This window comes from Urocampus carinirostris, chromosome 1, assembly GCF_059441175.1.
Source record: "Urocampus carinirostris isolate Australia breed hairy pipefish chromosome 1, RoL_Ucar_1.0, whole genome shotgun sequence".
NCBI lineage: Eukaryota > Metazoa > Chordata > Actinopteri > Syngnathiformes > Syngnathidae > Urocampus > Urocampus carinirostris.
This window is the reverse complement of record NC_142349.1, coordinates 24598756-24626449: the sequence shown is the minus strand read 5'-3', so window position 1 is coordinate 24626449 and position 27694 is coordinate 24598756. Positions and strand designations below refer to the sequence as shown.

The 27694-nt window shown below is 38.4% G+C and overlaps 1 protein-coding gene across 8 annotated transcripts in view; it reads right to left on the bottom strand.

The window, feature by feature from the left end:
• arhgap23a (Rho GTPase activating protein 23a) overlaps nucleotides 1–27694 on the bottom strand; it is a 94331-nt gene that overhangs the window by 37602 nt on the left and 29035 nt on the right. For 2 of the 8 annotated variants that reach the window (XM_088331485.1, XM_088331500.1), the window contains exons 1-4: nucleotides 19501–19813; nucleotides 6596–6805; nucleotides 1403–1427; nucleotides 1019–1111 (exon numbers count right to left, since the gene is read on the bottom strand). In XM_088331485.1, the coding sequence (XP_088187611.1) occupies nucleotides 1019–1111; nucleotides 1403–1427; nucleotides 6596–6805; nucleotides 19501–19731 (559 nt within the window). In that variant the 5' untranslated portion in view covers nucleotides 19732–19813. Of the gene's footprint in view, nucleotides 1–1018; nucleotides 1112–1402; nucleotides 1428–6595; nucleotides 6806–19500; nucleotides 19838–27694 lie in introns of those variants that run through there. The other 6 variants (XM_088331508.1, XM_088331492.1, XM_088331535.1 and 3 more) reach the window with 5 other exon arrangements.

Here is a 27694-nt window from a genome sequence, read left to right as displayed (position 1 = left end):
TTTCCAATTGCACAGATTTAAGGCGTAATCATAGCCTCATAGTTGGACATTATGTCTGGGGGTACCTATTTCTCTTATTTTAAACACATTTTGTGAGTACCCAGTTTTTGCTTCAAGTCACATGTTTCTAATATTTTAGCCACAGGGTTTTCCTCATATTTAGGGTAACAGAAATGGCTAATTATTCGTGGTGTAAAAAAATAATGAAATAATGTCTCGTTAATTATTTTAGTTTACTTAATGCAGGGCCGGGAATGTGTGGCTCTTTTTATTGGTACACCTGGCTGGTAGATAAAATCCAATTTTTAATGCTCGGAGTACAACACTGCTGTAGAGCTTTTCTACTTCCAAGCCTGGTAAGAAGAATTTACAATGTTTTACCCTGCTGAATAGACACTCGATTGTGATGTCTTCTAGCATTTCCAGGATATTCTTTCAAGTGCATAGTTTTTGCAAGTTATGAAAAAATGGCATTTGATCAACCATGCTCATGAGATTTCAAAGATGTCGAAAACCTGCAACTATAAAGATTAGAACGGTGACCATGTCACATAGCTGGAGACAGATATGTATGTTATTCCGTCACATTTTTACGAAACGCCTCTGCTAACACCTTGTTTTGAAAATTGTATTCACGACAGAAATGACGGTCATAATGGAGGAACACGTACATTTTTAGTGGGATATTTGTTGGTATGGTACACAGGCTGCGGCATTACGATTATTTCATATTTTATAAAATCATCAAACGCCAAACATAGTAATAAAATGCACCGAAAAATTAGATTTTGTCTGGAGATTAAGTTAGATAGCTTTGTGTAATTTTACTTAAAATAATATAGTGTGGCTTTCACTGAAAAGGAGGTCTCAATTTTTTGCTTTCATGGCTCTTTGAGTCAAAAAGGTAACCGATCCTTGCCCTAATGAAATATCAGCATATGTTTGGAACTTTACATGTTACATGACATACTTGCTCTAAAAGGTGAACAAGGAAAGAGTCAATGTTCTTTTTCCTTACCTGTGCACAGGCCCGCTTGGTGAGCAGGACCTTTCTCGCGCACATTCTTCACAAAGATGGTGTCCATCGGCTCTAGTCGTCCTTTCTGGTAACCTGCATGCCAAATTTTAATAATACAAATAAATAGTAGCATAACAAATCCAGAAAATAAAGCTCATACGTGTGACTTTTTATTCATTGACAAGGAAATTATTGGATGCACGTCCGCCAGCTCGGCTCTAGAGGGAGCAAGGAAGCTACAGAGAGGAATTCTGGTTGAGGTTAAGTCATCAGATCTTTTAAAAAAGACCAGCTACGGAATGTCTTAGACTACAGGAAAATTCTTGTCTGAATCTTCATTCTTTTAAACTGTTAGGTGGAGTGGGGGAAAAAAAGACTGCTCACCCTTTCCGTTGCCATTCTCCTCATCCTAAAAACAGAAAAGTAAGTGTTAAAAAAGAAGGGAAATCAAATTGACATTAGGTAGAGAGCAGCCTGAGTCCAAACTTGAATTAGCTAAAGCAATATTCCCTAAATGATGTCACGCCGTTTTCAGAGGAATGCTCATTAAATGAGCCATGTTTGCAGGATCCTATTAAAAAAACAATCGAGGCAGTAATTGCTGTCTCAACAAAGTCTGCCAAATAGTTATGAAATTCAAGTAATTTAATGTCCAAAAATACAATATGAATAAATATGAAATATGAATAACATGACAAACGATGCACTGAAATGATTTCATTCTGTATTTACCGCACTGTAAAGCGCACCAGATTATAAGGCGCACCCCCCAAAAAATATTTTTTTGTGATATCTTTGTCATGCTTAAGGTGCACGTGAATTTAAAACTACTGTAAGGGATAGGGTTGCACAAAATCAAAAGGTGTCACATTGATTTATCAGTCAGACTATATCACTGATTTCAATTGCATACATTTGCTTAACATCGAGTGCAACTGGAGTCGACCCTAAATAACAGCAGTGGGTGGCTTTGATCTCATACACAGGACCCCGAGGGACTCTTACCACATATGAAAAGGAATTAGGTCTTATCTCGTCATCACACTATTTTCAGTCACGGTGCCAAATTGTTGAAGTTATGATTGGGCCCGGTTGTGAAAATATTGTCAGACATTGCATCCGTCCGTGGTACAGTCGACTTGCAAAGTCTTAACGAAGCGCACGAGATTCTGAACTGAATGATGAGAAAGGCATCGTGCGAAGTGATTTGGACGTTCTGAATAGAAGGAAGAGAACAGCACCATGGTAAGTGATTCCATGTTGCCACCATTGTGATGCAATTGTGGAAAGCGATAAAAATAATCCACTGATCAACAATTGCACAAATATGGTTACACGTTTCCAATTTTGTCCACATATACGGTGCACTGGATTATAAGGTGCACATTCAAATTTATTTTTGGGTGCGCCTTATAGTCCTTGGAATTACGGTAATTTGATGTGCAAAAACAAATGTCAACATTGTTAAAGGTGTTTTGTGTATGATATTGAAATGAAACAAATGTTACATTTTGGAATACGGGTGAAATGACAATTGGTGTACTTTATTAATAGCTGATTTTTTTAAATAGCATCAACAAACTTTAGCAATGACTTAAAAATGATGCATTACGCGCACACACGCACGCACACTGGCGCATACACGACTGTGAGCTGAGTGGACAGTTTATGGCGAGGGCAGTGTGGGCTGACTGCACCCTGGGCTTTAGGCCTCGCTGAGTGGGCTCATTCCTGACTGGCTGAGCACAACGCTGCGGGCGGCAACTTTACAGGCACAGAGAGACGGACTGGAGTGGAGAACATGCATCACCAAGACTGAGTGAAGACCATAGACCCCAGACTAGTTGAAATCAGAGCACCAATGACCACAGTCAGGGATTGAAGCTGGATATTGAATTGTTTTACTTTTACCCGAAATTTGAAAGCCAACACGCAACAAACACAAACTGGAATTTAATGTAAAAGCTTACAAAAAAGTCCTAATTCCAAACGATAAAAACGTTATAAATCCTACGGAGTGCTCAAACACTCATTATCATCTTTAAAAATTACCTTAAAACTTACTCATCCCAAATGTGAATCTTTTCTTGAAACCTTAAGGGATGAAAAAGTTAACCTACTGTGAAACCTTAACCATCTCTTGAAACCTGGGTTGAAAAGTTAAGGATTGCAATGAAACTCAAACTTTAAACGTTTTTTCTTAGATTAGATTAATTATCTTTTTTCAATTCCATAAGCCAGTGGTCTGCAACCACCGGGCTGCAGACCGGCACCGGGCTCTGGGTCATTTGGTACTGAGTCGCACAGAAAGAAAAGTTTATGCTTATACCGTATTTCTTAACGATTTTTTTTTTATCCAGAAAATAACTTTGGCTGTGCGTTATACACAAAATTCTACGCTAGTATATTACCATTTTTCAGCATTGATGGAAATACATTTGCAAAATATTGGATGCAACAGGAATCAAGCACAGATTGTGGCGTTGACAACGCCAAATAGTATACACTGAGAATGTAGATGAGAAAGGAAAAAACTTGAAATTTTATCTCATCATCAACCTATTTTTAGTAATGGTACCACATTGTTGAATGGGCAACGATTAAAATAATTTAATGACAATGTAAACTATGAACACAATAACCCCCAAAAAATTACAATGCATTTATTTAATGTCCTTTCAAGTCCAATTCATTAGATGTGCTTTTTTGGACTTATTCTTTCAGAAATGACTAATGCCTTTTCCAATGTAACATACACCACTCGTGGTCTAGTCTCTAGACTCTATAAATAATTGTTATTATTATTAATATAGTTATCACTCGTGGTATAATTGGCTGGGAAGGGAGAATATTGTCAGACATTAAACTGGTCTGTGGTACAGAAAAGGTTGGGACCACTGCTGTAAAGTACTTGGAAGTAGCAGCCAAAATGAAAATCATATTTTAAAATGCAGAGATTTTTGAGATTTTGATTATATTTTTTTGTAACATTTGAGAGTACTGTGTATAAGTTGCAATTACAGCAAACAACAATATAGTGATTAGTAATAACTTGAATGGACACATTTGGGATGAATAGAACTTTAACATTTGCAACAATCAATGTTTTTGTAACAATCAGCATCTGAATACAAAAATGAACATTGCTTGATTTTTTTCACTCCATTTTCGTAAATTTTATAGCAAATGCGTATTTTGTAGTTTGCGATATACTAACGTAGTAAACTATGGAAGATTCTTGGTATTTGGAAGGTTCTTATTAGTATCACTCGTTTAAAACAGTAATACAAAAACGTTTTACTCTAGATTCAAATCCTCGAAAAATTCAAATGGATGACTGAAGCTTGTAAACACATTTGAAACACAACCTTAAATCAAAACTCAAAAACTAAGGTTGAAACCCTAATTATAAAACCGGAACTTTGTCCTTAATGCTTATTTGATTCCCTGAACCAGGATTGTCGCTATACTGTAAAAGGGACTGCTTTAAAACACAAATCTTGACTCCAATTTCAAATTCTAAACTTTAACTTTCGTCTGAATCTTTTGATTGAAACATTAATCGACTTAAGATTGAAAGCCTAACCAATTTGAAATATTTACAATGATTTAAAACACAAAATGTGGACTTTTAACTTAGAACTTTAACCTACAATTCTATCTGGCAAACTTGAGAAAGGGAAAATAAAGCGATGGAATAGAAGTGATGTCTTCTTTTGTGTAAAACAGATCATAAAAGCTCCAGATCTAAACATAAAGGGGTTTCAGTTTGTGTTTTCTAGCGTTTATGCCACAGAACAATTTGGTCCCTTTTGCACATTTATTTTTGCTGCACACATGGTCTCCATTTTGACCCTGCTGAAACATTTATTTTTTTTGTTTCGGCACCCTCGTTTTCGCTAGGCGTAAGATAAAACTAATTGTGGCTGTGCGGCACGAGGTCAACCGGGTTCAGTTGGAGCGCAATGAAACAAAAGCTGAAGACGATGAACGCGGCAGGGAAGGAGAATTTTTTTCCCGTAATAATGAGCACCAATGGGGCTCCGTGTTTGTGGCTCCGCTTGAGGTGTGCGGGCAAACGTCTCCAGATGTTGAACTATGAGTTGTACAGAGGCTGTTGAAAACAAACCGTCTATTATTATACTTTCAACATCCCGGCAGCTGCCTGTTGAATGAAATTCCTTGTGCTTGTGGTGCTGCTCTCAGGCGGGCAGTACCAGGCCACATAGGGACAATAGAGCCCTCAGATCCTCTGCCTCCAAGGTCACATACCAGATTTTTTTTGCTGTATTTGGACAATTGGAGCCAAAGACATGAACCACAGATGAGGATGAGGGTTTTAAATAATGTTTAAGGTCTCAAGTTACAGTCCCGAATGATAATTGTTTTTGATTTGAACCTCTTAGACACATGATTAGTTAGCGAAACTTTTTTCATTGTTGTGGCTCTGCAAGTATTCTATTTTTATCTTTGCACACAGAGAAAACTGTTAAGACCGACTTTGGTACATATAAATTTTCTTTGTTGGGTTATACAAAAAGTGAGGATTAGAGCAAGGAATTCTTATACATGGTCACTGCCCTGCAAGTCTCAATCCCTCAACCAACCTAATTGAATGAACTGAATTAATATCAATTATCGACAAAATGGAAAAGTCTTTATTGTCATTGATAACAACGTAGTGCACATTGTTTACAGCGAGAATATACTTGGCACACATGATAAATATGTAATAAAAAACTTAAAAGAGACAAAATATGATAAAAAAGAATTTTGGGATATATAGTCAAAAAATTACATCGTACTGCTTAGAGACTGACCTCGGTCTATCTTTCTGATAGGTGATTCTTCTAATCATCTTTATTAGACATGAAGAAACATTTAAGACATTGCCATCGTAAAACAGAATTCCCTCCTCCAAAATACGAGGAATTAAATTACAATTTAAAGTCAGGTTTAAGGTTTCACCAAGCATATGGGTCAAATGGTGTTGGATTATCCTCAAATTAATCAGGTATCAAAGCAACGTTTGAGTAGACTACAATTTGGAACCTGGGTTTAGGGAAGGAGGTTACGTTTGAAAGTCAGATTAAGGTTTCAAATTGTAATTGAGAAGTTCTGATAAGGTCCTTATCAGAGGATTGCCGTTTTAAGGCTAGTTAGGGTGGGTTTTTCTTTGAAATTAGAGTTTCAGGAAGGGATAATGCTTTAAAATTATTGTATTAAATTAGCATTAGGGTTCCAGATCAGGAGATTATGATTAGGCTTTCAAATAGAATTCCCAATACATGGTTATTGTTTAAAATAGCAGAAATTATACAGGAAGGGTTAGGGTTGCAAGTAAAGATAAATACGTTTTTTTGGGGTTGCAAACATTTCGCCTACAGGAAAAGGGTTCAATTGTAATTACCGTAGTATTTTGAAACAGATATTCAGTCCCAACTAACTGCTTCAAATACTATCGTTGACCTTGATTATGATGTTAAAGTAGATTTGTTTTTCATTATAATAGAATTCAGTGCTTCTGATTGGTAAGGACCTTCTCTTATCCCTATATAAGTTGCCCTAAGGGTTTACCTTGAGGTTGGTGTGCAGGGTGGACTCTGGAGGGTAAACAATGAAATGGCGCAGGGTGAAGCCAAAGCCCTGTGAGTTCTTTCGGAGGACCAGCGTACGGGGGCCCTTCCATGCCAAGCTGATGCCCTCCCTGCCAAACCGGGAAGCCATCGGCGGCCGGGGGTTGTTGTCGGCGGCGGGTGACGACAGAGCATCCCTCCGCCCTTTCGCCTGTGAACACACAGAGAATATTGGATTAATTCACTTGGGGATAGGGTCCTATAATGAACACGGGTCCCGGAATTCTTCTGGGCCACATGCCTGACCTTGGAGTTTTCCCGTGCAGATTCCCACACACTCTCTAAATATGTCATTCCCAAAAAGCTGAGTAAATAAATCGGCTAAAGTGACAGACACATGCTAGAACTCTCACACCCGTGCTGCCCCCACCAAGATCCACATCTGTATTTCAAAGGCACCTGACCAAATATGAGGAAGGCAACGCCTCATCAGACCAAATCTGATTTTCCGCTTGGTCAATACAGAAAATATATCGATTACTTCTAGGTTACCAGAAAAAAAGAAGAAATTATTTAATTATTGAAAAGAGGTAGTATTAATTACTGGCAAATTGCAACACCCAAAAAAAAAACCTTGTTTTTTTAAATCCCTCTTCTTTTATCAATGAAAGACAAAATAAATCTTAACTTCTTTCCTTTAAAGGTATTCCCAAACAAAAACTTTTTTTCAATCAAGTAAAAATCGTGTAGTGATCCTCGTCACAATTATGCAAACATGTTGCAAAATATTTCATGCGCCGGGGACTCGAGAAATTTAGTCTCAAAGTTGACACATATGGGTAGTTTGCTGTAGAGCTGTGACATCATTGAGGTAACACAACACTTTAAAATGGAAAATCCCATTAACACAACAAGTGAGGCCAGCTCCAAAACAGAGATTGTAATAAACAAAGCTTCTCTGACCCAGTTTTTATGGCCGATTGTGACAAAAGAATGTTTCTGACATATATTTCTACCGACAAAACTGTTAAAGTGCCAGAGTATTAGATATACAGCCGTATTAATTCAAAGCAGTGGTTGAGGCAAATGACAACAACTTGACATTCCAACAAAAGGAAAAGAATCAGTGATCGTTTTCTGAACACAAATTAGTAGGTTGTGTTTCTGACCCTTTTTCTAGGATGGTGTTCAATCGGATGGATTTGGCAATTTTTTTCATTGTGAGGCGCAGTTCACTTGTCAGTCAGGAACACACCGTTGAGAACAGGCCAAACTAAAGACTGACGGAGTAAACATTTACTTTTGTAAAATAAAGATGTTGCACTGTAAAAATCACATAAACCTTGTCTAGATGTATTGTTTATTCCCCATTGAACTGCACTCTCCAGTTTTAGTGTATTTATGATTCACTTTAGCGCAAAACTCAGTGCAAGCATCAAGTTTCCACAAACTCTTAGTGACATAACCCGCTGTCGTCGCGAGAAGTTGAATTTGCATATTTATTCTTGATAGGAAATAGACATGCATCCAACCTCGACACAACGCCTAGGCATTCTCCACAAAAACTACCAAGACTTAAAACACGACAAACTTCTTCAACTAATTAACACGTAAAGCATCAGGGCGACTGGAATTTGATTGTGTGACAGATCATGTCACAGCTCAGGCTGGCTGTTTTCAAAATGCATTGCCTCGCAAAATAATACATACCGATGAAATGTATATTTTATCCAAAAAACATGAACTATTTCCTCACATTTCGCATGTTTACCAATATAGAATGACCTTTAACCGATTCAATGCCACGTCAAAATGAGTTTTTAGAAGCATTGTCCCCGAGTGCCAAAATGTAAAAATACTTGTTTTGTCGTTTTATTTTAAAAATCGTATATTATTTAGCACTGCTCATCAGTAAATATCAAGCCTCTGGGAATTGTAAATCACCATTAAATGGCAGGGGAGTGGCTTTTATCAGATCTTTGTCCACAAATTGAGGAAGCACTCACTTACTAGTGATGCTGATTGATATTAACCCACTCTATTTCCGACATGGAGGCTGTAAATAAATAAAAAATTGACTGTAAGGGGCGCAGCTTCCAGGACGAGTGGAAATTGGAGTATTTTTTCACCGAAATCAGAAACTACTGTGTCTGCCTAATTTACCAAGAGACTTTGGCTGTTTTCACAGAATATAATAAAGAGGCACTGCCAGACCAAACACAAAAAGCGAACTGGAAATGAACGCTGAGAAACGGTAAAGCAACTGTAAGGCGTTTTAACGGCACAGCAGCGCTTTTTCACAAGACCCTGCCAGCCAAATAAAAATTGTACAAAGGCGAGTTGTGAAGTCGCGACGCTGATCACCAAGCACTGCAAGCCTTTCACGGAGGGTGAATTTATAAAAGACTGTTCAAAGAATTCCAGGCTAATCAGTCGGCTCTTACACATTTTTAGCTTACCAAATCTGGCCCGCTTTCTGAAAAGTTTGGACACATGTCTACATAGCTACATAACTGAATTTTCTGTAGGCCTTCAAAAATGTGTCAAAATTCCAAAAAATAACTGGCACCGACTCTTCTCATTTAAGAGAAACGTCTGGCATTGAAGCAGTTAATAGCTTCCTGATAATATGAAAAAATGTAACGGTGTATATGTGCAGCTAAAATATCAGAGGCTAAATATCTTCAACATTTTTACTAGCTTTACTTGGTATTTTATGTTAAACATCTGTAAGTCTGCTTTTGGTCAGAACTTCACTTCCTGACATAAACATGGCTGCACATGACTGACACACAGCAGACTACATAAACTACGCTGACACAGTCTCAAGCGCTGAACCCAGGTGGGCGCACCGCAACAGGAAGTGGCAGGCTGGAAGCAGGAAGTGGACTCGCATTACAGGGCAGGACAACCAGGGAGGACGCTCCTATAAATAACCACTTCTACTCGCTCACTCCTTCATCTCCTCCCTTTTCTGACAAAGAAAAAACAAGTTAGGCAAAAACGTTGTTACAGCGATTCGGCCTGTCACTGACAGATCTCCGCTTAGCGGAGAGTGCCTCTGCAGGTTTGAATAAATACGCGAACCTAACATTGACAAAAGCAGATATGACCATGGCTCTGGATGTGTAATAATGGTATGTCTCAGCCCGTTTATTTTTGTGTCAGAAAGCATTTGTTTAAAAACACTTATTAGAAAGTTGATATGGTGGTGGGCGCTTGGCCAAGGTTATTATCAATTAATTTCTATCAAAAAAAAATTGACGATGTAAATATATTTAAAGATAAGAATTTGTGTCTGTAAACTATTTAATTACTCTATGTATCATACTTTCGTTTGTATTATTTAAATTAAAATAAAGAATTTTAAGGCAGAGATAATTGGGGCAGCAGTAGCTCAGGAGGTAGAACAATCGTCTTGGGATCAAGAGATCACAGTTTGAATCCCGGCTCCTCCGTGTTACATGTCGAAGTGTCCTTGGGTAAGAGACTGAACCCCTAATGCCCCCAATAAGCAGGTTGGCGCCTTGCATGGCTGTACGACCGTTATTGGTGTGTGAGTGTGTGTGTGAGTGTGTGTGAATGGGTAAGTGTGAAGCACATTGTAAAGCGCTTTGGGAAGTCTTCATTGACTTGAAAAGCGCAATATAAATGCAGACCATTTCCATTTAATTGAGATAAGATGGGAGAGGATAATTTATTGTATCATATTTTTTAAATTTTAAATTTTTTTAAATTAAAACGTTACAAAAAAACTTTTTTTTTTCGGACCAAGTAAAGCAGGAATGTCAAACCCAGTTTGGCTCAGGGGCCGGATTCAGACTTTAGGTTCTCAAGTAGGCCAAAAAAAGTAAAAATATGTTGACGCCCAATTTTTTTTTTTGTATTTGTACAACCCTAGCAATGATAAGAATTTCCAGGCACGACACATTTATTCACAAACAATGAAAGAAAAAATTCATGTTTGGCATTGAATGTGTTAAGAATTTGCCTATTTTAACGAATGAGTAAATGTAGCTTCAGATACGTACCAACTCACCATAAACATCACAAACATAAACAAACTCAAGTAGGAGCTATGAATGAAAATATGCTTTCCTCATTCATCGTACAGCTTTGAAATAGATTTTAAAAAAAGAAATACATAATAAAAGTTTTAGGAAATAACATTAGATCAAACTCCTAGGCTGGGCCTATTGAGGCTGAGAAATTGCTGCATAATGTCTTTAACATGATACAAGACTGGACCTCAGCTTTTTGACACCTTTACCGCCTTCTTGCAGGAAGGAGCACTTGATAAGTATTTATTAAAACTTTTCATGGAAAGGGGCTAGAAACTTGATTTTTTTTTCTTTACCTTTCATGGTCACATTTTCTTTTTTGAATACAAAATCAAGTGTTTACGAGCAAAATGAATGAATGAATGAATGAATGAATGAATGAATGAAAACTTTATTTCGAACATTAAAATAAAAATAATAATAAAATAATTAGAAGATATTAACACAAATCATTGCAAACTTGGAACGATCTCGCTCCACGAAATGTATTACTTTGGACAAAAATTGAATGCGTGGAAAAAAGTTTGTTAAGTTGTATGGAATGATAATATAAACCATGTGGTGTTTAATTATAATGAGAATGTTCAGAGTAAAGTTTTTTTGTCTCTAAAAACTAAGATTTGTATGATATGTTTCGGAAGTTTTTAATTTCCTTGGAAGAAGATTGTGTTTTAAAATTAATGGCGTCAATAAGACTTTTAAGAGTAAAAGTTTTTCTATCCAAAAATGAATATCTGCATGATTTGTTTCTGATGTTTCTGGTTCGTTCTATAGGAGCCACGCCACTGTTGCCTAAAGGTGCTTGGATGAGCAATCCAGAGGGGATGTAAAACCAGCATTGCATTAAGACAAAAAGCAGGACTCAAAGGAAGTGAAAGCATAAGGTAGGAGAAATTCCTCAGAGGGAGCGGTTTGGCCAGGGACAAGTCGGAACAGACTCTTACATTCAAGTAAGAGTGAATAAGAGAATAAGTGGACGAAGAGATGACGAAAAAGGGGAGACGGGGGGAGGAAGCCAAGTATCGGGTCCCAGTAAAGCAACAGGCTAAGACATGCAGGTTTTTTCGACCAAGTGGTTCCACCCAGCGCTGGGAAAACTAAAACCGGTGATTAACCTAAACACAGCACAGGCTCTAAGTAAGAGGCACGAGTGTGATGCCTTAAAGCTCTGCATCTTTGGCAAAAAGATCCTGGAATAAGGAAGAAGTGGACTAGTCAAAGACTCTTTGACACAGCTTACTTAAATTACTATTCACAAAGCATAAAACGCTTTATTATAGTATTCCAATTAAAGGAAATAAATTGACTTGTCTGTTTGCATTTTTTAATACATTGACATAAATAGTCAAATCCAGGGTTCATACATCTTCTTCATGGCCAAATTCAAGCAATATTAAGGACTTTTAAAGGTAAATTTCTGCGAGTTACATATGTGATTTTGAATCTTGCGTGTGCATTTGTGAATACATATGATTTTTAGATCTTGAGTAAATCGCGAATATTTTTGGTTTTAAGTCTAGTCTCTTCCTCATATGGGTGTTGGGTAAAAATAACAGTAATATGGAGCTTACATTTTCAGTTGCAGGAGGTTCTTCTCCTTACAATTTACCATTGGGGAGGCTACCTTAATTTATTTGCATGGCCCATGATAAATGTCTATACTTGTTACTCAATCCTTTCACTAATTTCATAGTGCCCTTTTTATGTGTAGCATGCACCTGTCCTCTTGGGCGCTACCCGTAGTGTCCAATGACGCCTCATAGGACAATGCTATAGAAACTAATGCCAGCTGCTGTTATCACTAGGAAAGAAGAAATGCAAGAGAAAAGCAAAGCAGTGTCGCTGTCAATTTCTTGTTGAGAAACCTGGCAAAAATTTCAAGCATTTACAAGCACTTCACCCAAAATTCAAGCGCTCTTCAATCCCTAAAATTAATTAAATGAAAATTTAAGCAGTTTCAAGGATTTCAGGCACCTGTACAAACACTGGAACTCAAACTATGGCCATCATTCCCTACCCAAGCATGTTTGCTAAAAAAGTCCGTATTTTACAGGTAGTGTGAGCTCAATTTATCCGTTCCTGAGCATGACAAGAACCCCAAGTTGGACAAGCAATGGGAAGGTAAGCTAGAGATCGGGTACATATGTGCAGACACATGAGCACAGCCATAAGAACCGTCAACACACAATACGTAACAATGACGTCATAAACGTACGTGCAATGTACAAATTGAGTGACCAGACCTAGAAACAAATGGTTTTTGCCACAGTGTTGAAGAGTTTGCTCTACGTAGCACTGCAAAGCCAACAAAACAACCACACGCCTATCATGACATCTTAAAGGGACATTGTGTATTCTTTATCCCCTCCTAGTGATGTTTTTTTAAACTCATAAAAAGAATCTATATTGATATTGGACTAATTAGCAAAATTTATTTATTTTCATATAAAGGAGTATGTTTTGAAATCCACTTAAATTGAGGAATTTGTAATTATTTACATAACATGAGGCTCATCTAGAAGGAGCTGACATGATTGTGTTCCATATTGAGGCTACAAGTACAACGGAATAAAGCGACATCTGAAATATTACACAGTATCCCTTTAAGTTGAAATCACACAACAGGCATTTCTTCCGTACCATGCGGAGTACTGACTATCTCCTCCACTCTACCCCTTCGGGCTGCACTCTCAATACTCAACCAACCTGTACACAGTTAGCTCTATTATTACAATAAGACCTCATTATATTATTAAGATGTCTTATTCTTATTCTTGCATGAATCAACGTGATCACATATATTTTGAAAGCAACTGGTCTTGGGGCAGTTTTGCAGAGTCATGTGAGTGAGGGACCAAAGGAGCTAGCCAGGGTAGGGGGTAGTCAGGCGTCAGAAAGGTATGGAAGACATGGCTCTAGTGGGAGTTCACGTTAATTGCCAACTAACGACCTAACTAACCAACGCACCAAATCAATCACTCACTAAGATAATTATACCTTAAATCAAAAGAATTGGTGCTAAAAACAATCAAGGAAGTTGACGGAGGTAAAGCATATACTCCTATATTTTGTCCATAATAAAATAAATTGTCATGACATATGTGTTTTTTGTCAAACATCAATCCAATAAGCTCTATTCCGTAGTCGTGTTACGAAAAACACCTCCTATTTACTACTGCGGTAAATATTGTGTTCTTGTCCTCAATTTGAAGGAAGTCATTTTTCACACGAGGATGATTACGGGAAGTAGGCTCAATCTGCAGAGGAAACCATTAAAAAACACCAAAAACATCAAGTTCGCTTCATCAGCATTGGCACATGGTACCTTTCTCCGCCACTTCCAGGGTGTTTCTCTACTTAGCACTTTCCTTTAAAATGGCAGAATAAATAAATACAAAAACTAACAGTTTGCCTTAAAATCACTATAGCCTACCAAGTAGCCGCACCAATTAGCATACTTTGCCACAAAACACACATTATTTGTATTACGGTAATAATGAGCCTGAAAGCATCAATGAAAGTTATTCAATTGAATTAGAGGTTAACCATACATTTTCAACAAACACAAAAAAACGTACAGCCTTACTTAAAAATATAACTTCACTAAGACTGTTTTTTTTTTCCACCTGAAAGATTATACTTCCCCACAAAATCTGTTTATCGACAGTTGTTTTCCCCATTCAAATTACACATTTGCAACAGGTTTTTTGTCAAACCCAAAGACACAGGAATAGTGTTGGCTCTAAACACAACAAAAAACGGGGGTTTAAAACAACTTAGGCAATTGGGATTTGGTCAGAACTGGCCGATTTGAGTGCATGCTAGCAGGAGGAACTATTAAAAAAGCCAGTAAAAGCTTGTGAGAGCTAACGTAGAATTGTCGCTCAGCAGGACCCTGAATCATGGGACTTAACAACATTCACATGCAGGACCTAGGCGTGGAAGGCACATAGCTGTTGATTAACCAGTGCTAAAAACAGGACAAAATAAGCAGAATTGCCATCATGGCATCCTTTTTTTTTTTAAAAAAAAAAGAACATCTTTATATGATAGTAAACGTGATTTTGCTCGTTAGTTTAATGTTTCCATTACCATGCGAATTGGTGTCTAGTGTGACTGTATTGCATCCCATTGCCATACGAGCAGCCCGACAGTCAGACCAAACATAATATTTGTTGCTGGACCACATTTTAAAGAAGCATCCGTGCTGCTGGAAGACGGTCTTCAGTTGACCCCAGATGAGAAATAGCTAAGAGCAAGACAGGGTGGTGTCCAGTCTTAATATCAATATCCACTAAAACTCTTATGTCCACCGGCAGCACTGAATCTTACCACAAGGCTGTGTTAATTTTCTATTGCAACTTAGTTATCTTGTGTTTGGCACCGAAATGATCTTTACATTGTTTTGAGAATTAGCGCCTCCGCCCCACAGTTCAGAGGTCCTGGGTTCAATTCCATCTGCTGGACTACCTTTGTGCATTTTGCATGTTATCATTGTGCTTGCGCCGCTTTCTTATGGGCACTCCGGTTTCCTCCCTCATTCCAAAAACATTAACAGGGTCTGTCCCTGTGTGCCCTGCGATTAGCTGGCAACCAGTTCAGGGTGTCCCCTGCCCACTGCCCGATGATTGCTGGGATGGGCTCCAGCACCCCCGCGACCCTCCTGAGGATAAGCAGTGCAGCTAATGAGATGAGATGATTGGCGGGTCCAAATTGTCCCTAAGTATGAGTAAGTGTGTAAATGGTTGTCTGTTTCTGTGTGCCTTATGATTGGCTGGCAACCAGTTCAGGGTTTCCTGTGCTCACAGCCTGATGGTTTGAATGGGCTCCAGCATGCGTGCGACCCTAATGAGGATAAGCGGGCAAGAAAATGGATGGGTGGATGAAAGCTTTGAACAATTTTTCATGGTCGATTGACAGACACAACAATTGAAGATTCCTTATAAAATATTTCACAATTACTTTTTATTGCAGTGGTCCTTTGACTTACAAGTTTAAAGCATAGATATTGAAATAATACAGCAGCAAACAAATACAGGAACATTTTCTGCTATTATGGCAAAAAAAAAAAAAAAAGACCGTTTAATACAATAAATCCCTTTCTTTTGCTTCCAGTAGGCCAACAAATGGTTCAATTGTATAAGTGGTATTAAAATCAGTAGTAGTATTAGTAGTAGTAGTAGTTGTAGTAGTACAAAAGTCGTCAAAGGGAAGGACATTGGCGGGGCTATAACAATACTGTTTTTTTTAAAGAGCTGAGAGCTGCAACCTGTTTCAAAAGTGGAGCTTTACGCACACGCCGACACAAATGCTGACGAGCCTTTAATCTAGATGGCCACTGCCTGTCTGCCAACCGAACGCCGGCCAAGAGGGAAAAGTGTGGTGGGGATGTGGGGATAAAGGGCAGTTCCTCAACTGCCAGGTTTGAATGACTGTGACTAAGGTGAGGTTTTGGGCCAATAGTAATATAAATGTCAGTTGGAGCTGATGCAAAATCAGTTGAACCAGTTTTTCCATCACGGAAGCCGTACAGGACTAACCTTTTCCACTGGAAACCAGCTTCCCCACTCTTGATGGTCGTTCTTAAAAAAATGTTTTCTTACTAACAGGGATGTGATTGAGGTGAGGAGAAAAAGTCTGAAACCTAGCCGGGGGTTTGGGGGCCCAGGGCAGAGCCCAGTGGGGGGGCGATGCCCCCCCCCAAAGCTCCTGGGTTTTAAGCAATTTACTTGTCCAAAACCATACTAAAATTAATAATTTAACATCTTTAGAAGATTTAAATAACAAAATAATTTGCCCACATACCTGATTTTTTTTGTAAATACTGCAAGGTCAGTTCAAATGCAGTTCAGACCCTGCAGCTTGTGCAACGATGTGGCCAATTTATGCAATTTTTCTAACGGCCACCAGGATGCGCCAGAGCAATAAAGGAAAGAGTGAGACAGTCTGATTTGTTTGCTACGCAAGTGAAAAAGTCTAGACTATAGTCGGAAAAATCACATCCCTGTACTAACTTATCCTCTAGCCCAGGGGTTAAGAACTTATGGCTCTCGTGAACCACACATAATCTTTTCATGGGTAAAAAAGGTCAGACAAAAATATGCTGTTAGTCCCAATTTCTTTGTAGCGGTGCGATTTAATTTAGCTTTAATCGTGTGTCTTGTCCAATATATAAGGGCACATTTTCCCTAAAGTTTAAAGTGGAGGGGTCACACTAACAGGCCTAGTTTCGGCTGTACATCCCTTAACCGCATGGTGTACCAATGAGGATGCAACTGTGGACAGCCTTCTCCACTGTTGATGGCCTGTTCTTCGGTTTTGGTAAAGTTGGCACCACTTTATATGGAAGCTCATTGGATAATGTATGATCACTGTTGATATCTATCTATCTATCTACCTTGGTCATATCCCTCAAGAGGGGTGACCGACAGCAAGACAAACACATACAATAACAAAGAAAATAAAAGGGAAAAAATAGCAAAAAACACACACAAAAACGTCTGGACCATGGCCAACCCAAATGCCTAAACACCCAAACAAGTTAGGCACCTCGGCACCTAAGTTGGTCATGCTTTCGTCCCTCCAGATGAAAAGTGACACAAGAAAGCGACGACCATGTCACTCGGGTCAGGGTGACACAACACACTTTTGTTCAACAGCAGGGCCCGACAGCTTTCACTGGTTTACCACTGCTGCATCATACAGGTACCCTCCCCATCCCTTAGAACACGCCCAAACATCCCACTATCCAGTTACAACAACTATTGTAACTGTTGATATACTTTGTGATTAAATCCCACGCAGCAAACTGTAACAACTCAAAAACGTGACCCAAGCACATGGAACAATTTGATTTTGGTGAGCGGTAGGAGTGGGCAGGACTATGCAACACAAAACACGTACTTCACACACGCACCCACTGCACTGAAGGGGAATACATCCTTAGACTTTTCGTTTGCAGTTTTTTGTGACATGTTTACAAAAAGACTTTGCTTGCACCTTGTTTTGAGACCATTATTTAGGTAAAAAATGAAGGTCAAAATGAGCATCAATGATCTTAAGTTACTGAGGTACCTCGACATTTATTTGTTGATATGGGACACAGGCTCTGGCATTATTATTTCATACATTTTATCAAATCATCTAACGTCACACAGATAAAGAAATTGGCTGAAAAATTTGCTATTGTCTTGAGAGCGGGTTTGGTTTGCTGAATTTTGTCTAAAATATATGGTATGGCTCACCGTTAATTTTTTTTTTAACATTTTGCCATCATGGCTCTATGGGTCAAAATGGTCCCTGCTCAATACGGAATAATGTGGTGCATGTGTGAGAATAGTTGCTTTCCATGTTTGTCACTTCTAATTACAGCTGTGGAATGAAGGCTTTCAAGGTGACACTTTTAACAAGGTGTTGTGGTGGGTCCTGAGCTGTCAGAACTATGTGACCTCAGACCTACACACAAAACATCTCTCACCCCTGTCCCAATGCTCTCACCATTTAAGGCATGGAGAAAAACGCGGGCAGAACGTGTGAAAAGTGAAGATTATGCAGAATTGAGTGTGATATTTCTAAACCTGTTTGTAGGGATTGCTGCCCATTAGTGAGGTCATAGGACACTGATTCTTTAGGGGATTTTTGGCCAGGACTGAGTACATACACAGCTGGGACACATAGGTTTTTTGGAATGTGTACTCGACTCTTGAAGTCAAATGTTTACAGAGCAAACTAATCTCAATTATTGCTCCAGTGCGAATAATAGCTTACTTTAAAAAAAGATCCATTAGAATAAACGTTGAATAGCATCACCTTACAGAAATCTCCACCTCACACCATAGCAGCATGAAAACTGGTACAAATTATTATGGCTGAAGGCAAAGCTTCTCTTTCATTATGAAGTCATACTCCAGATTATTTTGATTTGCGAAGATGCAGGAAAATCCAGGATATACTTTTTTTAGGGCCATCATCACCCTAGACAAACTAACAAAACTGTGAAACCATATCTTGCGACTCACTTTGGGTTATCTTTTTAATGTTGTATCTGAATGAAACAGGAAACATGTATACTATTGCACGAAACTGTGGAAAGATATATCTTGCTATTTATTTTGAGTTTTTTAATTGTTGCTGCTAAATGTTGTTGCACTTCTTTTCATTGTAGTACTGTAACAATGCACTATTCCTTTTCTTGCAATACTGTTATACCTAAGCCAGTTTCCAATCAGTACATTGTAATATTTTTTGCCTATTTACCCTGATAGTTTTTATATTTTTCTCTTGAAAGTCTTTATCGCGTTTTACTCGGGAGTGCCATGTCTAATCTCGTTGCATAAAATGTTTCACAACGTTGATATCAATGACAATAAAGAAATTTCAATTCAATTTTACATTTTGCCACAAATCCTTAGATTTGAATCAAAATCACAAGAGGATTGAGTTAGATAATTCAAGCTAGTTATGGTAACAAGAAGCTATGACAAAAATGTGACACATAGTCTTAAAGTAATTACATTTGTGTTACAGTCCAACTCGGACCAATGGCAGTTATGCAAACTATTGCTGGAAAGGCAAACCGTTTTTGTCCCCTAATTATATTTGCCCTTTATTTTCACTCTGCAACAATTATTTTATATTTCCCCGAGAATGATTTTCCCTGTAACCAAACAATTTGAAAAGACTCTTGTCATGAAACCTTTTTTTTATCTACAGAACTTCTGCCACAAAATATCTGTTTTCCACAACAAAGCTACGCATTTTGCTCCGCAAAAGTACACATAATTGCTGGTTATTGCCTTGAACGATGCAGTAGTGAATGTCTCGGCCCATCACTAGACGTCCTTACCCTGAGTTGATGGGTGATGCGACGGCATCCATCGGGCATGCCTGGATCGGGCTCTGCAACGCCGCGTAGCACCGCCACCCAGATGCAACGAGGCTCAGGGGAGCTGCAGTCCACTCCCACTGGGTTCTGAAAGCTCCAGTCAGACCCTGGCGCAGGGCATTGTAGCATTGCGCCGTGCATTTGGCTGTGGCACTGGCGGTCGCTCACATGTGCAATGCTGAACAAGCTCATTGGACTGAGTCTCAGCAGAGTATCCAAGACTTGACTAGCTTTCCCTTTCCCATGTCCGCAAACATTGATCTTCCATGGTGGCTTCGGAGAGTCTCTGGAGAGAGTGACAGCGTGGCTATCCCGCTGTTCTTGTGCATACAAAGGCAGTGCGTCCACCCCCAAAAACACACACATGCAGTTTGTCTCCTCCCCGTCACCCTTCTTCCCTGTGTATGTCTAAAATCTGACAAATCCTCTCATGTCTGTCAGCAAGTCACCAGAAGTCAACTTCCACCAGGCAGGAACACCACATGTAATCCTGCAAAAACATCATGTGGGAAAGATGCCACGGTACTCGCATGTTCTGCAGGAGTGGGTGTACAAGTGGCTAAGTGACTACATCAAAGATACAATAAGGCAGATGACCAAGATAGCAGTCAAAGGTTTACAAGAACGTAACCCCGTACTTGGTTCAATGAGAAGGAATCCCAAAAGGGTTCCACAAAAAGGCTGTGTTTGTCGAAGCTAAACAAGTTTGCCTACAAAACGAGATTTTGTGTTAACGATGGTACTTTTTGCATCCTCAAAAATAGAAAATGTCATGATAAAGTAACACAAACATTTACAGATTTTGTCCAATGATTATTTTCCACTATATACATACATATATATATATATATATATATATATATATATATATATATACATATACATATATATACATATATATATTTACATATATATACATATATATATACATATATATACATATATATATACATATATATACATATATATATATATATACATATACAAACATATATATATATACATATATATACACATATACATATATATACACATATATATATATATACACATATACATATATATACATATACATATATATATATATACACATATACATATATATACATATATATACATATATATTAAACATGACACTGAAACTAGTTGATATGCCTTTTTTAAGAAATGATTTTTTTAAGTTGAGAAAAAAGGTAAAATATCTTGGGATAAGAAAAATTCTTAAAATAAGCAACATATTTTGCCAATGAGAGAAAGTGTAACCAGCTTGGCATTAATACTCCTTTTCAAAATAACCTCCAATGACTGGTGCTTTGCTGAGTAAACGTTGATATTTTCTACTCATTTTGCCATCAAAAACTCAATGCTTTTTAACACTCAATATGAATGATGCCCTCCTTCAAACTTTTCACTAAATTGAGCTCTAGATTTCATTCTATCCCCAAAACAACTCCAAACCTGTATTGTATTTTCACAAATTAATGTATACATTGTTAGTTATAAAAGGGCTTCCCTCCCCTAAGAAACAACAGATAAAAAAAATCATACCAAGTAAAAAAAAGGTTTACAAAGACAATTTGAACGAAAAGCAAGATGCCTGTACTTTTGATTGTTGATATCTATTTTGCCAGTTACCATAAAGTCCTAACCTACTTCAATGAGAAATGAACTTCCCCACTCCAACAAGTACTCATCTTTGCCACCTCCCACATTCTACCGACAAACTTCACAGCAAACTGTCAGGCATCCAGATTGAGGCAAGCAAGCTTGGTTTGTATCCCATGCACTTTCTGTATGTCACATGTACCTTAACAGAGCATGCAGAATAGTGTTGTTTTTTTTAGTAGTGTAATTCTTTACGGGTTTTTGGGGGGCATTGTTTGGCTCACAGAACTTCAAGTACAATTCATATAAAAAATGTTTACTGATTACATCAGATAGCTAAAAAAAAAATCCCCTTTCCGACCCAGTAATTCATCCCAACTTGTAAACGTATAATTGAAAATGGTCTAGAGTTTAACAGTATTTCTGTTCATTTTACAATAAAAACTGCACAATTTGCCCTAGTGGAAAAATGTTTGATTTCCCGATGCTATGCAGAAGTTATACCGAAAATTAGTAGTAGTGCAAAATGTACATATAGTGCCGGGAGAAAGCCTCTGTTTTATTTTTAAAGAAAACAACACTGTTTTTCACAAAACACTACATATTGGCATGAAAATATGATGTCTGGGGAGAAAGGTTTAGCATTATCCGCAGTAGAAAACACTAGAAATATACTTAATATAACAATTCCGTGGATATAAAAACTACACAAATCCATCACTGCTCTCATGTCAGTGTTATTTGTTTTGGATGATAAAAATTTTATTCTGCCGTCTCCAACAGCAGTTTTTCACAGGCTTTTTTTCTGATCTACAGGAAGACTACAAAAAGTGGGCAATGAAAATCTAAAATATGCTGTCTCACTTTGTGCGCACCAATTTCTGACACACACGCACACATTCTCAGAGTTGACTATAAATATACTAAGCTACTACTGGGTGTAATTAAGCTATGTCATAAAAGCTGCATTGCTTTAAAATTTGGCTTGGATAGATGGAAGCTGCATTCCTGTGCTGCAAAACCTCCAAAGAGACAGTGTGTGGCGCTATGGTGACCGCAGCACGTGGTACTTGAACAGATTGATTTAATGGTAGGGTTAATACGCACATCACCTCCACTGAACCAACAGATTCAGAATCAGAACTAACTAAGTGAGTCGATGAATACGCAAGTTTAATGTAACTTTGTGCTTTGTGCATGAAAAAAAACGAGCATAAACAAACCTTTGTCATGGAAAAGGTGTCAATCGAAAAGGGAGCGCTAACTACCATATAGGAAATCATTCTACGAGTCTGTTTTCTTTGTCATAACGTGGAAAAACAAATGGATCACAAGAAACAATGTACAATGAAGCAGAAACGTTTGAGACAGATTTCTTTTCATCTGCTGGCATTATTGCGTGTTTTGTAATAAATATTAAATGTGTTTGGATTCTATGGATTGTCCTTAATGTAATGATGCCATTTTCACAGACATTCAAAAAAGTTGAAGACGGCCAGGGGACATAATGGTGAGGTACGCCGGCCTTATAGTTTTCTGGAATGTTGTTTCAAACTGGCTGTGATGTTTCTCTGATGAGTATATTTTAAAATGGTCATCAAATCTCAAATCCCAAAAGTCTAAGCTATCCAATGATATGTGTCATGACATATTTCAGTGACTGGTGACATCGTACAGACACGTATTTGTTTATCAAAAGACCGGCAGCCCGTCCGGTGAGTCGTCGGAACGTTAAGGTGTTAAGGTACTTTATATCATTAAAACTCTTTTTGTGTACCGTCTTTCTTTGTAAATATCTCATGTTTTAATGTGGGCGCATGCAGCTTATAGTCAGGTGCGGGTTATGTATGTACAAATAGTTTTATTCATTTAAATATGTACAGATTGCGACTTATCATCAGGTGCGCTCTATACTCTGAATTTTACGGTATTAATGTTGAAAATCATAAGATTTATTCTTCCAAATCTGAATGAGAAATTCCAAAGCATGTGGATTAAGTGAACGATTTACCAAATGTTCAATACGCACACTGCCTGAGACACGGCATACATCAATTTGGTAATCCAGCTCCTGCCAAACACGCTTGAGCATATCTTGGGTAACAGTCTCCAGCAGATTACGATTTTATTTTTTTTTTATATAGGAATTGTGTGTTAGTACAGGGGAATAATTATATATTATAATGGTAATAATTATTAATTACAAAAAGACATCACATTTTTTGAAACATCCAGATTAATGCAAAAATAACATCTATTAAACACAAATAACCTGTGGGTTTAGTCAAAAATCGTGACATTAGCATAGCGCATCCCTACATTAAAAGTATTTTTCAATATTAACTTAAAGTTCAAGATTATTATGGTTAAAGTTGAATTTGCCTTAAAAATACTACACTTATTCAATCTAATAAAGAAACAAAAACGTTTCAAAATGCTTCAGGACATCGATGAGAGTTCTGGTAGATTCAATCACATACTCTGTGGTGATATGCTGTTAAAACGGTCCATACAACAACAGGAACAAATTAAAAATGCGGCAGAAATACAGTAGGTGTCCGTTTCTCCGTCTAGACAGACTTTAATGATAATCCGTCCGTGAACCAACAAGGCAAGGGGCTCGCTTGCTAAAGGGATGCAGCTGTTTAAAGCAGGTTAATTTTAAATTTAATCTCAAGCTCTCAACTAAATCCATCCTACACTAGCCCACCAAACCTACCGCACCACACACACAGAACTCAGTGGTCCTGGCGCATATGCAATGTGCTGCTAACAGCAGCCGTCCACTAGAGGGAAGCCACCACTGGATCGTTGTGACTTCTTGGCCTGTGGGTGCTCACCTATGGACAGTGCCATAACCACACGGCTAATGGAAATGACCTCTAAAGTGTTGCTCATCAAAGCAGGGGCAGTCAGAGAGGGTGTGAGTGAAGGGGTCTCACAGCTGAGGAAAGGCTGCTGATATGCAATAGCTTCAACTTAAAGGCAACATCAAATAGTAAACATGCACTCTTCCCACTGTTTGGATTGAAGAGTCCCACCTGACCACGCATGACAAGCATCGTGCATGCATTTCTTAGGTGCGCGTGTTTTTGCAGAACAACCTCGTGCTCCCAGTTCATGTGAGAATCAGGCGAAAACAATTAGCTCAACCTCTTCTCTACTGACCACTGCTGGAGGTAAAACCCACCGCAAAACACTTTAAAAGGTCCTTCATTTGCTTGGCCATGCAAATTTCGTTCCAAAATGTGCTACTGTACATATTAGAATAAGAAACCAAGAGGCACAGGTACTGACACATATGCTCTGCTCAGCTTACCTTAAATTTCAACTTAAAAAAAAAATTTTAGGTGAATTTTAGGTCCTTAAAGTTGTATTTAGGGTGACATACATTATACTCCCGCCTCTATATTTGGTCCGACCCCATGAACAATACCAGTGAGCCTTATTACGCCTTTTTTTCCCCACCTAAAAATAAAAAACGCTAAGACTGGGTGCGAGTGTTGGTTTTTGGATTCGAACCCTGGGACACGGCAGTGTGAGCGCCAAACTTTTGCCTTGGTGATATAGATGACATATGAAGAGGCATTAGATTTTATCCCATTATCACACTTTCTTTAGTCATGGTACCAAAAATGAATGTCATTATAACACATGAAACTAACAACTGAATTAACATTCATCTCCGGTATGGTGACTAAAGATAAAATCTACAGCCTTATCACAAATCATCTATACTTCTATTGGTCCAGTGCTCTGACAAATAAGATGATCTTGAACCTGAAGACTGTGCACAGCACAACAGAAAGTTGGTTCAATTGACTTCTGATTGATTTCTGCGAAGAACCCACATAGTGTAATTTGGTTATTATTTACCTTAGGAATATTGTTATCATTTGTTTTCTGACTTTCGTTCTGTGAAGAATCCAGAATTTGAATGTGGATTTCTGGAAACCAATATTTTTTTTTACATTCAGGCATTTGTCATACTTTTTCCGATACAAACTGATCCCTCCCTCAATCAGAGAAGAAAAGTGGACAACAAGTCTATGGCACAGAAATGGGAAATATTATTTTTTAGCACACCACCTGATTCAAAATGTAGAGAAAATTGAGGAAAAACATCTATACCAGAGGTGGGCAATCTCCAAAAACATACAGGACATGCAGCCCTCAAAGAACAGAATGTCCACCTCTGGCCTATACTGACACACACTTAGAAATTTATCTTCACCATAATTCCACGTTTAAACGCTTAGCTATCATGTAAATGGCCCAAGAAAAAATAGCCAGGATCAACGCAACATGCGAAGGAGCAAAGTTTCCCATTATTACTATAATAGTAGTTTACTGCTATTCATTATGTTTTGCTCATCCTTAGCCGAAGCCATTCTGCAATAGCTCAACTAAATGAACGCAAGGGACAAAAATGACAGAAATTCACAAGGACCAGGCCACAGAAGCACTATGAGGCAAAATGTCTTCCACGGAAGGAATGGGAAAATTTTTATTTTTTTCATTATTTCTAAAACAATAGATTGTTTGAAAAAGGATCAATACTCAATCCAAAGTATAACCACAAAAATAACCATCAACAACCCTTTACCAAATTGAAATGTCTTGGCGCATATGGTATCAGAAGACGGGCATTGTATATCATATCAGAAGATGGGTCCAAGCCAGAAATTATGGCCAGGATAGCTCAAACCACAGCTTCACTTGCCAGACTTAAACCCATCTGGAGAGACGAGAACATCCATCTATCCATTTTTCTGCGCCACTTATCCTCAGTAGGGTCGCTGCGGTACTGGAACCCATCCCCGCTATCTTTGAGAGGGTAGGGGAAACCCTGAACTGGTTGCCAGCCGGTCGCAGGGCACACAGAGACAACTCACTTGCTCATTCAAATCGAGGGAAGATTCAAACCGGCCAATTAACCTGACATGTTTTTAAAATGTGGGAGAAATCCAGAGGTATCGGAGAATATCTAAGCAGGCACGAGGAGAACGGACAGGTACATAATCGTCAAAGATCAGACTCACGAGAGCGCTGGTTACTTTCATCTTTCTCTACATTTGCAAGACATGGACTTTCCAAGTAAAGTTGGAAATGAAAATCCAAGCCATGGAGTTCCGATGCTACAGGAAACTTCTAAGCATCAGCTACTTAGCCCATGTGACAAACGGAGCGGTGCGTAACACCATCAGAAGGCAAATTGGACCCACCAAAACTTTGCGAAGACAATAACTACAATGGTATGGACACATCAGATAGCACCATTCCAATACAATGTATCAATACCCTGCGAAAATATTAATCAGGAAAATGAATTTATGCTTACACTGTCATGTGTTGCTAGTTTGAAAGTAAATAAGTTTAAGTAGCCTAGATTCCCATTTATGCATTATTTAAAGGCAATAAGTGTTTGCCAGATGCAAACGACATCTGGTAAGATGAGAGAAAAGTTGGGGCTCCTCATCTGTATAACGAGGTCAGAAGTTGTCGAGAAACAGCAGTTGTGACACACATTCCCTTGCCGTCACGCTCCAATTAGTTATTGTATGCGTCATGCGCCTTTTAGCATTTACGACGAATTCCTGACCGATTTTTCCTGAGCAGAATCAGGCATCGCCATGACACGCAAGAGCCAGGATCTCTTTTTGATGAATAATTTAACGGCAAATTTGCGGTATCACTAATTTATCCTGTGAGCTTAAGCCATCCTCACGGCTTCAACTCGCCATTCCCTGAGTGATTTTCTACCATTTGAGACTGGAGCTTGTTTACCTGTCAGTTCGTGTAAAAACTCAAACAAAGACTTTTGAAACCGAAAAACTCCACACAAGGAAACTGGAGAAGAGATTCCAACGGCAGACACATACGATTTGGTACCCAAAACACAGTGTTCAAGCCTCTTTGTGTTTAAAGCCCCAGTGTGTAATATTTGACCACTAGATGGCAGTGAATTTTCCTATGCGAACAAAAACCAGTGCCAAGAGCTCACTGTAGAGGCAAGATGCCAGACAAACATGGCGGCGACTTCTAGGTAGGGATTCCACGATGTAAAAGAAATACAACTTTCTCAACCGATTATTTTTTTATAAAATTAATATTGCTATGATAGTTTGTGGTATTTGCCTACTAATCAAATTTATGTTCTTTTTTACTATATCAAAACAAATGTTTGCCAATGTGAAGCACTACATTTTACACACTGTCTCTTTATAGTGAGGGATCAATCCAAAGGGTTTTCTGACAGTGATATATTGTACAAGCCTCTTCTCATCCAAACATGGCTATTGGTGTGTGTAGATTATGAGCTCAAAGGAAATCTCCTGTTTTATATCCATCAATTGGAGAGCCCTTTTGAGAATGCTGCTGAGTGAAGATCATGTAAAAAACGCTCAGGTTTCAGCTAATGACCAATCATGTCTCTGCTTCAGAAGGCAAATGTAATTGGTTGTTATCTGAAGCCTGACAGCATTCTCAAAATCAGGCATGAAAATGGGTAAGGGCTTAAAAATGGGAAATGGGTGTGGAGGAGAGACCG